The sequence below is a fragment of the Alnus glutinosa genome, chromosome 5, assembly GCF_958979055.1.
Source record: "Alnus glutinosa chromosome 5, dhAlnGlut1.1, whole genome shotgun sequence".
Taxonomy (NCBI): Eukaryota; Viridiplantae; Streptophyta; class Magnoliopsida; order Fagales; family Betulaceae; genus Alnus; species Alnus glutinosa.
Window position 1 is genome coordinate 32,900,079 of NC_084890.1, and position 14,757 is coordinate 32,914,835.

Genomic DNA, 14,757 nt, shown 5'->3' on the forward strand with positions numbered 1-14,757 from the left:
AAAAAAAAAAAAAAAAATCGATTCCTCATTTTTAGGTAATGATTTGCTTTAATATATATAGAGAGGAATTATGTTTAAAACTTTAAACAGCACCTTACGAATGTTTTTTATTTTATTATTTTATTTTATTTTTGAGAATATTATATTACTCAAAAACTTTCAACTGAACTGTGCTTGATATATTTACTCTATATCCATCATCATATTTCAATATGATTGAGTATCGAAAAATATTTCATTTATAAAATGTTAAAAGCTATATATTTTTTGTAATTTTTAAAGATTTAACATTGAAATCGAAAAATATATATATATATATTAACACTGAACTCTAAAAAGTAAGTTCCGTTTATAAACAAAATGGGATTGTCAACTTAGTGATCTTCCGGCTATCATGCTCAGCACTCTCAGCAATTTTCTTCAAACTAGTCCAAGACTTCTTCCTTCGTTTACTTGACGTGCTCACGGCTTTTTCCACATCTATTGGGGTAGAATTGCTTTCAGTTCCAGCTGGTTTCTTGGATATTGATCGGTTTCTCTTTCTACTCTTCGCCTCCAACAAAGTAGAGCCATTTCTCACCAATGGAGTTGCTGGACCATCTGTAGCAGGAATCTCCCTAGCAAATGCTGGTGAAGCTATCTCATCTGTTTTACTGATATCATCTTTACTTCCGGAGCTCTTCTCCAAGCTAGCACATTTCTGAACCTTCGGTTTTGAAGTTTCTGATTTTGATGATGTTTTGGCCTTTGAGGGACATATCTCTTTCATATGTCCTTTTGGGGTCCCTCTCTTCAGATTCCAATGTGAACAGAAGTGACATTTGTATACCACATTGTTCTGGGTGAAATTACTAGTTTTCTTCCTTCTACGCCTTGCCTTTGCCCTATTCTTTTCAATTCGGACAGTACAGTTGAAGCCGGGCTGAAGAATTGTTTCACATCTGTAAGAGATTAAACTCTAAGTCCAACATGCTACATAAATGAAACCAACAAATAATCCAAACAAATGTTGATGCATGTTTTGCCACTATAACCAACTCATAATAAACATCCGTTGTTAGTGCAATCTAGAAGTGGTAACAAAAATCCTTTTACCAAGTAAAATATGTGGTCCTTGCTTTGATGTAAATTGGTAATTAACAAAAAAAATGATCAAAAAAGTCCATAAGGCATGAATTGCAACTAAAAAACTTGCAGTTATTAAGGATATCTAGCAAGACAACTGACGCATATAATAACAACTGTTCCAAGAACTCTGTTTAATGCATCATGTTTGACGATCAATTTGAGGCCAATATTTTATTTAGATTTCATTAATCAAGCTGATTAATGCAATACTGAAGACCTGAGGAAGGAAAACCAAACAAGATTTCTCTAGTCAAATTACATGTGCTAATAACAAAACCATGAAGTATGGTAACACACCAAGTATTCTAATAATTCTGCAGTAATCAGAGGGTATAAGGAGCAAAAAGCAAGCCTACATGAATCCACATTTTCTTCCCTATTTGATTGCCACCCAGCAAGATATGCCAATTTTTTCGTAGTATTCCTCCGACCTAACTTCGAATACATAGAACACCAACTTGAACCAAACATGTTTCTTCCCTTTTACAATTCGGCCTAGTCTTTCCACTGCTTTAGCATAAACACAAATACTGAAACAGTTGACAATTCAACAGCAAGAAGAATTTTATCTTTAGGTGAATCTGGGATGCGAGAAATATATATACAACTGTACGAAACCTAACCATCAAACAACCTCCAAAACTAGCGCAGACAGCTAGAAACAATTATCAATCAACAAAAATAATCACATCAAATTGAAGGTACGGACAGACCTCTCGCATGAAAACAGAGAAGGGTCAGGCGGTACCCCCATGGCCTCCGTTACAGTAGCCAAACGGTGGCCAAAAAAGGCACCCAAAGAAGGAATAGCAGCCTCCCCATTGGCCCATGCCGCTAGCTTCTGCAAGTGCTCAACTTTTAGCATGGACTTGGAATTCTTGGACCCGCCTTTGGTTTGCTTTCTCCCGATGGATTCTTCTCTCAGCGAGATTGGATTCTGAAATCCTGGTGTAAGATTCGGTGCTTTCTTAATTCCTCCTCGCTTTCCCATTGTTTTGTTTTGTTTTCTATTCTCTCAGGAATTTCGTCGAACGCTTTGGTGCAACAGTTCAGGTCACCTTCCAACAAAACAGCAACGCAAATATGAAAGAGGGTATTTTGCCCTAAAATAAACCATACACAGTTCAACCCTTTTGGAATGAAATGGCGTAATAAACAGTAAAGCCCTGAACCCTTGAAAACGATAATGGAATGGATGAACACGGGCTTTATGCTTCTAAAGAAATCCTTGAGCTGCGGTTGGCCCGGTGGCCCTTAAAACCCTTTTCCTCTTTCTATAAGACGAAAAAAAAAAAGCTCTGTTTGATAAAACTTTCTACATAGTTTTTTTTTTTTTTTTTCCCGTTGAAAAAATGTTTTTATGTTATGTAAAAAAAAAAAAAAAAGTAATTTTGTGTGTTTTGCGTTTGAAGTTATTTGTTAATGCTTTTATTAAATTTAAAGTGTATTTTCAATCAAACTTAAAGTTTTTTTAAAAATAAAAATTAGGTTAGAGGAATTTTTATTTTTTTTTTAATATATTGAATTGATATGTGTTCAAAATGATATGCATGTGAGACTTAAAAATACTTTGATATTAAATTGAAATCTTAGAATTCGGCAATGCAAATATGGGAATGAGATTGACCAAATTTACATATTTTTTTCTTTCAAATAAAATTTTGAATTTTGAATTAAATATTTTATAATCAAACTTAACTTAATTATCCAAAATATTTTGTTTTTTTCAAAATTTTGTTTCTCCTGGTTGCATGATCTATCTGACTCTTGATTTTTTTAATTTTCAAGACAAAACCAAAAGGAAAATGAATTTCTTTTAATGAAACAATTTAAGTTTAATTTTCAAAATCCAAACTTTACATTAAATTTCACTCAAATATCCCACAAAATTCCACTATAATCTGCTAGCAAAATTTTCCCTCCAAAAGTCACAAGCTTAGGACATTAAAATTTCAAAAAATTATTCATAATTTCTATAAAACATCTCATAAATTAAAAACCTAAACTTAAATTCATATTCTTTAATTGCATTAAAGGCATTCCCCAATAATTCCATTAATCAAAAAAATAGGCATTTAATGTAGATTGATTTTAAATTTAATTGCATTAAACATATTAAACGTATTTCAACACAAATTTAATTGCATTAAGCGTATTCGCATATGGATTCTCGCATGTCCGATTTGTATTGATTAAATTTTATCTGTTGGATGGAGAACGTGTGTTACAGCTGTAGTGCATCTTTATAAGTGAGTGGTATATGGTGTTTCGTATGGCCATGAGCTCACTACCAATAATCTCATCTAACAAATTATATTAAATCATGAAATATAAAATTATAATCAATGGTAATGATCACACATGGGGCCGATTTCATCTACACTCGCGCTGATTGAAGAAAATTTTGAAATTCCTACTTTTACATGATTTATCGGACCAAATCTGACAACCGACATATTAAAAATGCATTTTTTAGGAAACTTTTAGCCGTCTGATCATTTTTGTAAAATCTCAACTGTCCATTTTGGGAAGTGGTTAACAATTGTAACACATGTTTTAATCTATAATTTATACAATGTTTTGCAAGTACGATCAATCATCTTATTAAATGACTATGATTGAATCAAGAAATAGCCAATTTAAATTTATGCTCAAGATCGCTACATCATGTGACTTGGAGACGATCTCACCAATAGATCTGCGTGGAGGATATAATTTTTCAAATTAATCACACTGCTATGACAACCTGACGCTCACGCTCACGCTTACCAAGCATTAAAAAAAAGGCCCTTAACATTTAATCTGAGCCGTGTGATTAATTTACTATCAATCCTAGCCATTCGTCTATACATATCAATTTTTTTTGCTTCTTCTTGTTAAATTACCACTTATCAAAAAAGCTAGTAATTTAACATAGTATTAAAGTACAAGTTTTGAGTTCGAACCATGTCTCCTTCATTATCACTTATCCTAAAAGCTTCAGTTGATAGGAAAATGTAAATTTAATCATTTAATCAATACTTTAACACATCTAACTTCATCTCTTTCTACGCACTTCCATCAACTTAGCTTGACCATTCTTCTTCTTTTCTCTCATTTTCTCCTACACTTCAAGAAAGTTTACACAAAAAACATAATCTTTCTCTTATCGTCTTGCACTTTCCAATCATGGAGTTGGCGCTCATGACCCAATTTCCTCACATCATCACATGCACATGAATCGGCGACCTGCGAGGAGGGAGCTTTTGGGCTGGGGCGTTCTTCCTTAGGTCCCAAAGGCATAATATTTTCCCTACCATCCTATAAATCTCTTAGATCCACCTCGTTTCCCTGTATTTATATAAATTTGACTTCCAAGTTTAGTTTATTATAATTGTGTAAGTTTCTTTGTGATGGATTTTGGAGAGACTATCATTAATAAATCTAGTTTTTTTTTTTTTTTTGTCTTTTTTTTTTCTAAAAAAAAAAATACTAAATTAAAATTTTTGAATAATCTAACTCGAGTGAGCTTGAGTTGAACAGTACTCGAACTCGAGCTTGATGAGTGCCAAATATTGCATATGTGGACCCCTTAATTTGCATTTACTAAACCTTTAGTTTTGTTATTTTCTAATGTTTTTTTGTTAGTTTTGGTATTTTAGTATTTTGCAGGTCATTGAGAGAGAACAATAGCTTTAAGGTGAAAAATGCAAAGTTTGAAAAAAAAAAAAAAAAACACACTTTGAGAAGACCTAGATGATGTGGTTATGTTCAAACAAATCAAGGAGATGACTAAATCGGAATTTCTCTAATTGGAGTCAAAATCGGATTGGACTAAATTTCAGATTCTACACATGTCATAGTATTTTGGCCATAACTTTTAGTTCAAGTATCATATTAAGGTGAATCAAGTAGCGTTGGAAAGCTAACTCAATTTTATACAAATCATTGTGAAATAGGATTTTCCTAATTCGGACGTCTGATATGCCAAAAGTGTCACTCAATAAAAGACCGCAAATGTGGACGATATTGGAGTCATTTTCCTTCTTAGATTGAGTTTTGAATCTCCTACTCAAACTAGAAGACTAACCTCCGATTTTTCTAGAATATCTAGGGCTTCTAGAATTTGTTTTCTCCCTATATATAGACCTCTAAGCCTCAAGAAAAAGTGTGTGAAGCTAGAGATCAAATATATTCTTTTCTTTTTTATTTAGTTTTTCTTTAGGGTAGGTTTTTATTTTCAATAATCATGTATAACTAGATTTTCAACTAAGGTTGAGGATCAAGCCTCACCATTGAATAACAACAATATTTTCATGTAAGTTTATACTATCCGATTTTATTTGGTTTAATTTTTCCAATGTTTTACTTCTTTTCAATTCGTTGAATGATTCTTGGATATGTTTTGTGATTCAAGGATACATTTGATAATTTGAGATAATTTCACATAATTGATTGCTTGTGTTTTTATTTATCAAAACATTGGATATTCATTGTGTTTCGTTCTACGGATACAATTGATGATTTGGTTTAAACCAGATATCTTTTGTGATTTGTGCAAAGAACAGATTCATTTAATGATTTAATGATTTTTTGAAGCATAGTAGAACAAACATAAGATTTGTATGATGAGAACTTCGGATATGTATTGATGAACATGAGAATATGTTGCTGTGATTTGGTAGGTGTAGATTCCAAAACCTTAGTATATTTTCTTTTGTTTTATTTTACTTTATTTAGTTTATGTTTTCTTTATGGGATAATTACACTTAATCCCCCTGATTTATCCATGGTGTGGCGATTTACCCCCCAATGTACCAAAATTGGTACATGACCCACCCGAACTTGCCAACGTGTGGCAAAATCAACATTCCGTCCAATCGACCGTTCGTTTGGACGGAAAGTCGGTCACGTGCAAGTCACGTGACTTGGGGAGGGTCTCTGTCTTAAACGGTCACGTGACTTGCACGTGACCGATTTTCCGTCCAAACGAACGGTCGATTGGACGGAAGGTTGATTTCGCCACACGTTGGCAAGTTCAGGGGGGGTCATGTACCAATTTTGGTACATTGGGGGGTAAATCGTCACACCGTGGATAAATCAGGGGGGTTAAGTGTAATTATCCATTTCTTTATTTATCAAAACCTATTAATTTTTGGAACTAGGTTAAGATTTAATTAATTTAGTCATAAATTTGTTTTCAAGAACACAATTCTACGTGGGATTGACATCACACTTGCAAAACCCTTTATTGCAAACGATTCGTGCACTTGTGAGTACAATTAAAATTCACATCAAATTTTTGGAGCCGTTGCCGTGGAGTTGTTTGAATTTTTGAAAACTCTTTATTCCTAAATTGATTTTATCTTTCTACTAGTTCTAATTAGGATTTTTTTTGCAAATTTGTTTTTGTTATTCCTATTTCTAAAAAAAAAATAAAATGAAAAGTGGTTGATGTTTTATGTGGGATATTTGCATATTAAAAAGTGAGAGTGAAGTATGGATTTTCCTTATGATAATTATAACAATTTTTCAGCACAACATGCTTCGCATAGTGGTAGAACACCTGCTCCTACCAACTACACTCACAATTTTTACCCACATAAATCATGTTCATATTGCTCAAAATCTTTATCATAGTTCTAATAATCTTTGGCATTAATTATTCCGAACAATATATGAACATAAAAGTAATAATAATTAATTGCAGAGGGCAAATGGGGGCAGCTACCGAGGAAGGTGGAAAAGCGGATGAACAGAAGCTTCCTAATGGGGATGTGGAGAAAAGCAAGAAGAAGCACAAAGAAAACAACACTGAGAGTACTAAGGATAATGTGACCGGCTGTTGCCAGTTTGGTAATGGGTTTACTTGTTGCAAAGACACGAGTTTAGAGCAGAGCAGTGTGAGTGAGGAAAAGAAGCTGAAAGAAACCATAGGAGTGAATGAAAAGAGTGGGGTGGGGTGGGCAAAGTGTCAAGCTGGATAGGATCATGGGAGCAAAGTGACGTTCTCCCAGCCGCTGCTGGCATTGACCCTTCCGTGAATATGGTCAAGCCTAAGCAAAATTTCTTCCTAGCAAACAGTTTTCTATTTTCTTTTTTAAGTGGAAATTGTTTTGCAAACAATTGTGCAAAAGCTTTAGGTATTGTTTTCTATTTTATAAAACTGTTTTTGAAAATAGTTTGCCAAACATTTTTTTAATGAAAAAACAACAAAAATGAGTTTTTGTTTTTGTTCTCGAAAACAATTTTCAAACACAAAAAATAGAAAATCGGTTTACCAAACGAGCTCTTATTTTCTAATGCACACCCCAGCCGCTGGATTTACGTGGGCACCATCCTAACTGTCCATTGCATATCATATGTCAACTATACCACTCACTTAAAAGTTGATCCGACGGCTGTGAATTTAAGAATACACATCTCACCATCTTGACCGTTCAATCCTAATAACCCTAAAGACCATTAAAAAGCCTTGCACTTTCTTCCTCCGGCGCCGTTACTTTCTCTTTCGCTCCTTCTACTAACAAAACCTTGTTGCAGATTCACATCTCCCCTTTTTTCTTCTCCTCTTCGAGCCAACAGGTCCCTCTCTCAAACATTTATGCTTTGCTCTTCTACTGCTACTTTTTTTTTTAATCAACTTTATGTATAAGTTCAAGGTGTAAGTTATGTTTTCCATGGATTTGAGAAATTCGTTCGAGTCTGTGGCTTGTTAGTGATGGTTTCTAATTGTTTATTTTTCTTGATATATAGTTGGAGATCTTTCTTTATTGATTATGAGTATGACTTGTGTTTATTCTTTAATCGAACCCAATGTGGTTCCTTTTCTCTGTAGATACTCTGTTTTTTTTTTTTTTTTTTTTAGCTTATTCTTTTGATTTTTGATCTTTGCAGTGTGGTTCTGGACGATCGGTCCCGGAAATATAAAGCTCGGCTCGGATTGCATATTAAATGGTTAGATAATTGATTAAAAAAAAAAATTAAACACAGTTACCCGGTTAGTAACCGGTTTTTAATAACCGGATAAACGGCGGTCGGTAATAACTGGTACTCCGGTTGCGGTGCGGCTACACCCGGCTGGTTGTGTGCTAGTGCTAAGAATCAAGCCATGTCAAATACTTGAAACTTACTGGCCCTACTAGCACCTGCTGGGTCACCTGTTACAGCCACCACTTTTTTTAAAAAAAATAAAATAAAAAAATCTGAGATGCACACTTAATTTTCATTTATTTTTGTTATATTGCAGTCTATCCCAGTTAACCCAAAACCTTTCTTGAACAATTTGACCGGGAAGCCTGTCATTGTGAGACTCAAGTGGGGAATGGAGTACAAAGGTATGTTGCTTTCACTGCTTGGTGACACACACACACACACACAATGGGTTCTAATTCTTGTTTAATTATCTGTCTATTCAGGTTTTCTTGCCTCAGTGGATTCATACATGAACTTGCAGGTGCTACTTTGCAACCCTTTTTTCTTTTTTCTGTATCCCACTTCACGTTTGTGCCGATTTAAGTCCTTTTGTATGCTTAGGAGGCCATAATTTATAGCTTCTTGGCTTTCACTTCAGATAGCTTGCTACTTTTAACAGATATGAGGGATTATTATAGTGTTGCTTTGAGATACACTGAAGATTTATTTTGTGTATACTCATCATGGTAATACTTCTCATATTCTTACACTCCCCCTAAATTTATGGGAATCTTGAAGAAATCTTCTCGGTTTGTTGCGCCTTGCTGTTGGGTATTGTTTGTTTATGGATGATTCTTACATTAAAATCTTCTCTAGCAGTGGTCCTGCTTATGGGATAAAGAAACTACGAAAAGCCTCTCATGGGCTACAACGGGGTATCGATGTTCTAAGCTTCTTTGCCCTAGTGGGTCTCTATTGACCAATAAGAGGGCTGTTAAGGTCCTTCAACATTTCATAGTTGCACTTCTTCCTCTAAACAAACCATGAGTTACTGACTGGTGCTTGTTGGATCCCCAAAGTAAAAAAGGATAACAAATCTTCCATTTATTCAATACATAATTTGAGACAAAGTATTCTGTTAAAAAAAAAATGAAAAGATATTATTAGAAGGAAGAAGAAATTTGGCTGATACTTGGAATAAGGCTGATGCACTGTTGTACCATGTGAAATTGTACGATGGGAACATTATTGATGTTGCTTGAATTAAAAACTCTTCCAACATGATGGTTGGGTTTTATGTTTACTGGAGAATAATGGAAAGAGAATTGGTATAGTATAAAATTCTTGTTCATATGTTTGTATTTTTACTATGCTAGTTGAATTTCCCTTTAAATTTGGAATAAGAAATCATACAAAATCTAGATTCGAAGTTCTAGATTGTGTTATGCCCTAGTGATGCACCCATGGAAGATTTATTTGCTGTTACTTTTTGACTTTTTAGATCCCTACATTTATTTTGTCGCAACACCATATTGGGTCAAGCCATTAGAAGTCTAGCATTAAAACAGTTTTTGATTTGGGTCTTATTTCATGAGTGATGGTTAGTTTTATAAGGGTATTTTGGTAACTGAGTCACATCTGGAATTTTCTAGGATTTCATAAGTATCTTGGGTTTATTTCTTTTGAGTCCAAGTTTGTCTTTTACTCTGTTTTGTTAGGTCTTGAGCTTACTAGTCAAATTAGAATCTCACTTTTAGTAGATTAAGGAATAGTCATAGAGTTCTAGAAAATAAATTCAATGTATGTAAAAATTTCTGGGACTTTGATAATGGGATGTTGAGAGTTTTGAGTTTTTGAGGCAAGAATGCCCAGAGTCTTCTTCTTCTTTAGCACACATCTTTTTTGACCCTTCTAAACCTTTAAACATTAACTTCATTGCTTTTAGCCACTGAATAATGCTTTAAATTGAACTCAAGAGTCTTCAATCAGCCACTGTCAGTAGATTCTGCAACTACTTTGTTCACTTTTCCAAAGCTTCTTGTATTTAAATCCTACTTATTGAACCATAAACATTGCACAACCCTAAAACCTTCTCTTCACCACATTAAACCCTAGAAACATCAGTTTTTCCCATCTTAAAGCCCATCGCAAGCACACGTAAATAGGATATTACTAATTTTTATTATGTCATCTATTATTAAAGATTGAGATGAGCTGCATAGATCATAGTCTCATTATTGTCTGCTCATCTATAAATATTGAAGAGTACTTAATGTGACTTCAATCTTTGAGATTAGGTTCAATATTGTAGCTTGAATGTATTTCTACCTTTAATTTTTAGGATATTAAATAAACCCAAGAAAGAATGAACCGTAAATCAAGATATGAATAAAGCTCTCATTGGATAATTTCACCTCATGTCTTTTGAAACTTATTGTGTTTGAACCATGTCGACAGTGTAAGTAAAAATAAAGAAAAAAAGGGTCCATTTATGCCTTATGATAAATGGTTGCTTGAAATACTTTTCAGACATTACTACAATGTGTGAACTTGAAATATACTGAGATAGTTTAACCTTCTCATATGACTACATGTACCGTTTTTTTTTAATTTTCATTTTAGTAGCTGCTAAAATTATCACATGTGAAATCTTATGTGCAGCTGGCTAACACTGAAGAATACATTGATGGGCAATTCACTGGAAATCTGGGAGAGATTTTGATCAGGTAACTTTTGGCAAATGCTAGTCGCTCCATTATAGTTTTATATGGAATAGTTATTTATGAAAGTGCCTCTCTTATTGTAAGTATATGTTTCGTGTGAGGCTTTTATCACATAAACCGCATGATAAATGAAGAACGACTTATAACACATGACAAGTGGCAATGAATATCCTTTTGGTTCAAATGGAGGAAGATAAACTTTTGATGGTCTTTAATTGGGGTTGATTGGTGCATGTCATCTAAAAGCTTGCTTTATTTCCTCAATAATATTGGCAGACAGGCGTGAGAGTAGAAAAGTGTAGCTGGTGTTGGTTTTGTCTTTACTTGAAAATCAGTGTGTTTCTGCTATTGCACTATAGCCGAAGTAAGTGGTCCCATTTTGGAAATTATATAATGTCATCCGAAACTGATGCGTGTATGGAAGATTCATTTGCTGTTCTACAGCATGAGGGTTCTGCTTTTCCCCTTCAATACTTTGTTATTGACAATGAGCTCATAGACCCTCTTGTATCAGTAGTTATCTTTATCAAAGTACTGTTTTTGTGTGTTTATTCATTTGTGTTCTCTAGTGGCAAAACGTGGTTGATGGTATCCCTATGAGGTTATATTTTAGTTTATGAAGATGTCTTGGTAATTTAATATAGAACATAAGCCAATGCATGTTTACATGTCAATTTCAGCTCAAAAGTTTACAATGTCATTGTGTGAAATAATGCTAGCACTTTCAGCCAGTAAATTCATATGGATATATTGGTCTGGACCGTATTTCTTGAGGCAAGAGAGGCTTCTCTAGTGTTAAGTTTCAAACTGCAATCAGTGGACCAATGGCCTCTTATGCTGTTTGCAATCAGTTGACATATGTTATATAGATGATTGGTAACTTTTATATTGAAATTATATTTGGAGAATTTACTTTGACCAGACATGTAAAGAGAGCATGATGCCTATGATTAAGAGTGATAGGTATATTATCAAGGTCAGTGTATTCCAGCTGCACCTTTTGCCACATATAGACTATGGTGACAGGATCTGGGGTGTTCCAGTACTCCTCCATGTAGGTTTCAGGAAATGTTCAAGATTAGTAGTAGGATTCTTTGTGGATGGTGTGACAACATGCAAGCACAGCCATCTGCCTCAAAATTAATACCCTGTAGCTTAAGAGGTGCTCCATCATGGTTCTTGTCGCTTGTTCTCATCATAATTGTGGCATGAACTTTCAAGATTTCAAATTAGGATCTTTGGATCTTAGAATTTGTTAGTCTTTCCCATGTTTCTAGTCTACTCCACATTTTACTTGGTTTCCCTTTTCTTTATGTGTGCATAATGGACAAAAATTTCTTACAAACCGGTTTGTAAGAAATTTCATACAACTTACATATAAGATTAACATATGTCCATTGGCATGTGAGAAGCACATGTTGTTTTAATATAACATATGTTTTTTTAATAGCATTAATAAAATAAAAAATGTGCTTAAAAGACACGTCATTTTTATACGTGGGTTATATGAAATTTTTTACAAACCGCTTTGTAGGAAATTTCTGTCTGGGCATAATGTATGTCTTTATCATATGTAAGAGTTTTTTGTGGTTGTGGGCAATGATTTGAAGTGGAAGTGAAAGCTGAAAGTGGTTTGTTAATTAAATTGAGTTACATTGCTGTCAGCCATAGGACTGCTGAGCAGAGTAGTTTCATCGTTGTCAAATTTATTTGTGCGCTTTCCAAGCCATGAAAACCATACTAGTGTTGTTTAAACGGTATGAATAAAGAGTAACTAACTAGTCTAGATGGGGGAGTATGTTGGGACATCTTTTCCAACCAAAAATTGTGAATACTTTTACACATCGTAATGCCACATTTATGATAGACAATAGTCATCTATTTACAATTTATATGAATTATAATTCCCACGAACCTCAAAACTCACTGCATCTTTGAACTTTTTTCCATGATCTGCAGATGCAACAATGTAATGTATCTTCGCGGGGTTCCGGAGGACGAAGAAATTGAAGATGCTGAGCGAGACTAGGGAATAGGATTCCAGTATTTAATATTTGCTTCGTTTGAGGCATATAACCTGTAGTAATTCTACTGTGTAATCCAATGTAGAGATGTTGTGGATGTTGGATGTGCATGCTAACCATGACTCTTAAAGGACCCTCGTAGATCTACTGTTCCCTGCCCTGTCAAGCATGCATTGTTTATTTTCACTTGAGGAGTTTATTTCTGCAAGTAAATCTCTTTTTCTCATTTAATTTCCAGTTGAAGCTAAGTTGCGGTTGTTTACTTGAGGTAAATCAATTCTGAACGGTCTTCCCACACTGACGTGGTAATACCGGAAAAAGGTCGTCTCATTAATTTCACAATCAGAGAATAGGTCAAACAAGTGATAGTCCTATTATATTACATGAATAATACAATTTAGTATCTAAATTGTCATTATATTATATGATTAACGGATCAAGTATTGATGTTATTTACTTTTATTATTCAATATACTTATAACAATTTAATTATTGCTTCTTAATATATATTGACAATTGTTATTTGTTACTTAATTTATGTTATATATATATAAAAATATAAGTCGAGCATTAATGAATGAATCAATCTTTATACGAGCGGGTTCACAAACATTTACGAAGTCGAACCGAGTTTATACGAATTTATATCGTTTAATAATTGAGCTTAGTTTCGTGTTTGCGAATGGCTAATTTTTATTTCTTTTTGTAAGTAATTTCATTTCAATAAAAAAACACAGAGTGACGCAACCCTAATACACGTGGAGTATACAAGAGTGCCCCTAAAAGGAACGAATAAAGAATAAATTGAAAAAGTCTACAAAAGTAAAGACATTCAAGCAATGATGGGATGCTATTCAAATATATAACGTATTGAGCAAATGCTTCTGTAGCTCTACCATTGATGTCTCTACATCTTCAAATAGCCGCGCATTTCGCTCCTGCCAAATACACCACATTAAACACAGTGAAACTAACCTCCAAACTTCTTTAGCAGGACCATATCCAACCGACGCGCCCCAATTAGTCAACAACTTCAGCACCGATCGTGGCATAACCCACTCTACCCCAAATAAAGTAAGAATGTAACTCTAAGGCTCGTGAGCAACTTCGCAGCGAAGCAACAAATGTTCAATAGACTCCCTACTCTTTTTACACATACAACACTTTTCAATCACTACGACATTCATCTTTCGTAAGTTGTCATATGTCAAAATTTTACCTAAAGCTACTGATTATACAAAGAAAGCCACTCTTGCTGGAGGCTCAGAGCCTTAACATACCAAATACTCTTCCACGAAAATGATGGGCTATCTTTCTTGATTAACACTTCATAATAGGATCTCACTTCAAATAAACCATTTTTTGAGGGGTTCCAAACTAACTTGTCATCATCTCCATGTCGAACCGAAATGGAGTAAAGTCGAGCGAATAAATAAAGTACTGTCTCCATCTCCCAATCCTGAATTTGTTGCGTAAAAATAACATTCCACTGAATAACTCCATTACGAATTACCAAGTTATCCACCACCATCGCATCTTTGTTACTCACAATACTAAATACAACTGGAAAACACTGCTTCAAAAGATCTATCTCCACACTACCAATCATGCCAGAAACTAACATGTGACCCATCTCCCACATCAAAATGAACCAAATTGCCAAACTTCTCCCACTCCCTCCAAATATGTTTCCACATACCCACTCCAAAGGAATCCGACACCTCTTCCGAACACCACCCACCCTTTAGACTATTGAATTTGACGTTAATCACTTAACGCTATAAAACATCTCTCTCCCTACCATATCTCCACAACCATTTACCTAAGAGTGTTCGATTAAACTATATGAAATTATGATCTCTCAACCCACCTGAATGCAATGGAGTACAAATCATGTTCCAACTCACTAAATGAAATTTGGCTTCATCTCCAATGCTACCCCATAAAAAATCTCTTTGAATTTTATCAAGACGATTAGCCACCTTCAC

General features: G+C 34.3%; 2 protein-coding genes across 2 annotated transcripts; one reads left to right on the plus strand and one right to left on the minus strand.

Annotated features, from left to right (window-relative positions):
• Window positions 1-324: 324 nt before the first annotated feature.
• LOC133869378 (uncharacterized) lies at window positions 325-2,391 on the minus strand. Its single transcript, XM_062306355.1, has 2 exons — window positions 1,842-2,391; window positions 325-941 (listed from the first exon to the last, which is right to left on the minus strand). Exons 1-2 carry the CDS (start codon window positions 2,117-2,119, stop codon window positions 350-352), a joined length of 870 nt encoding a protein of 289 aa, XP_062162339.1. The 5' UTR covers window positions 2,120-2,391; the 3' UTR covers window positions 325-349.
• Window positions 2,392-7,546: 5,155 nt separating this feature from the next.
• Window positions 7,547-13,000, plus strand: LOC133869493 (probable small nuclear ribonucleoprotein F). Its single transcript, XM_062306518.1, has 6 exons — window positions 7,547-7,692; window positions 8,005-8,064; window positions 8,357-8,444; window positions 8,526-8,563; window positions 10,684-10,748; window positions 12,705-13,000. Exons 2-6 carry the CDS (start codon window positions 8,062-8,064, stop codon window positions 12,772-12,774), a joined length of 264 nt encoding a protein of 87 aa, XP_062162502.1. The 5' UTR covers window positions 7,547-7,692; window positions 8,005-8,061; the 3' UTR covers window positions 12,775-13,000.
• The last annotated feature ends 1,757 nt before the right edge of the window (window positions 13,001-14,757 follow it).

What these genes read in the sequence shown, in the direction of transcription:
- LOC133869378 (XM_062306355.1), bottom strand. Translation starts at nt 2,119, where the DNA reads ATGGGAAAGCGAGGAGGAATTAAGAAAGCACCGAATCTTACACCAGGA. An exon ending in TCTCTGTTTTCATGCGAGAG is followed by an intron (nt 942 to 1,841) that starts GTCTGTCCGTAC and finishes AATCTCTTACAG; the next exon opens with ATGTGAAACAATTCTTCAGC.
- LOC133869493 (XM_062306518.1), top strand. An exon ending in GTGGGGAATGGAGTACAAAG is followed by an intron (nt 8,445 to 8,525) that starts GTATGTTGCTTT and finishes CTGTCTATTCAG; the next exon opens with GTTTTCTTGCCTCAGTGGAT. An exon ending in ATTCATACATGAACTTGCAG is followed by an intron (nt 8,564 to 10,683) that starts GTGCTACTTTGC and finishes TCTTATGTGCAG; the next exon opens with CTGGCTAACACTGAAGAATA.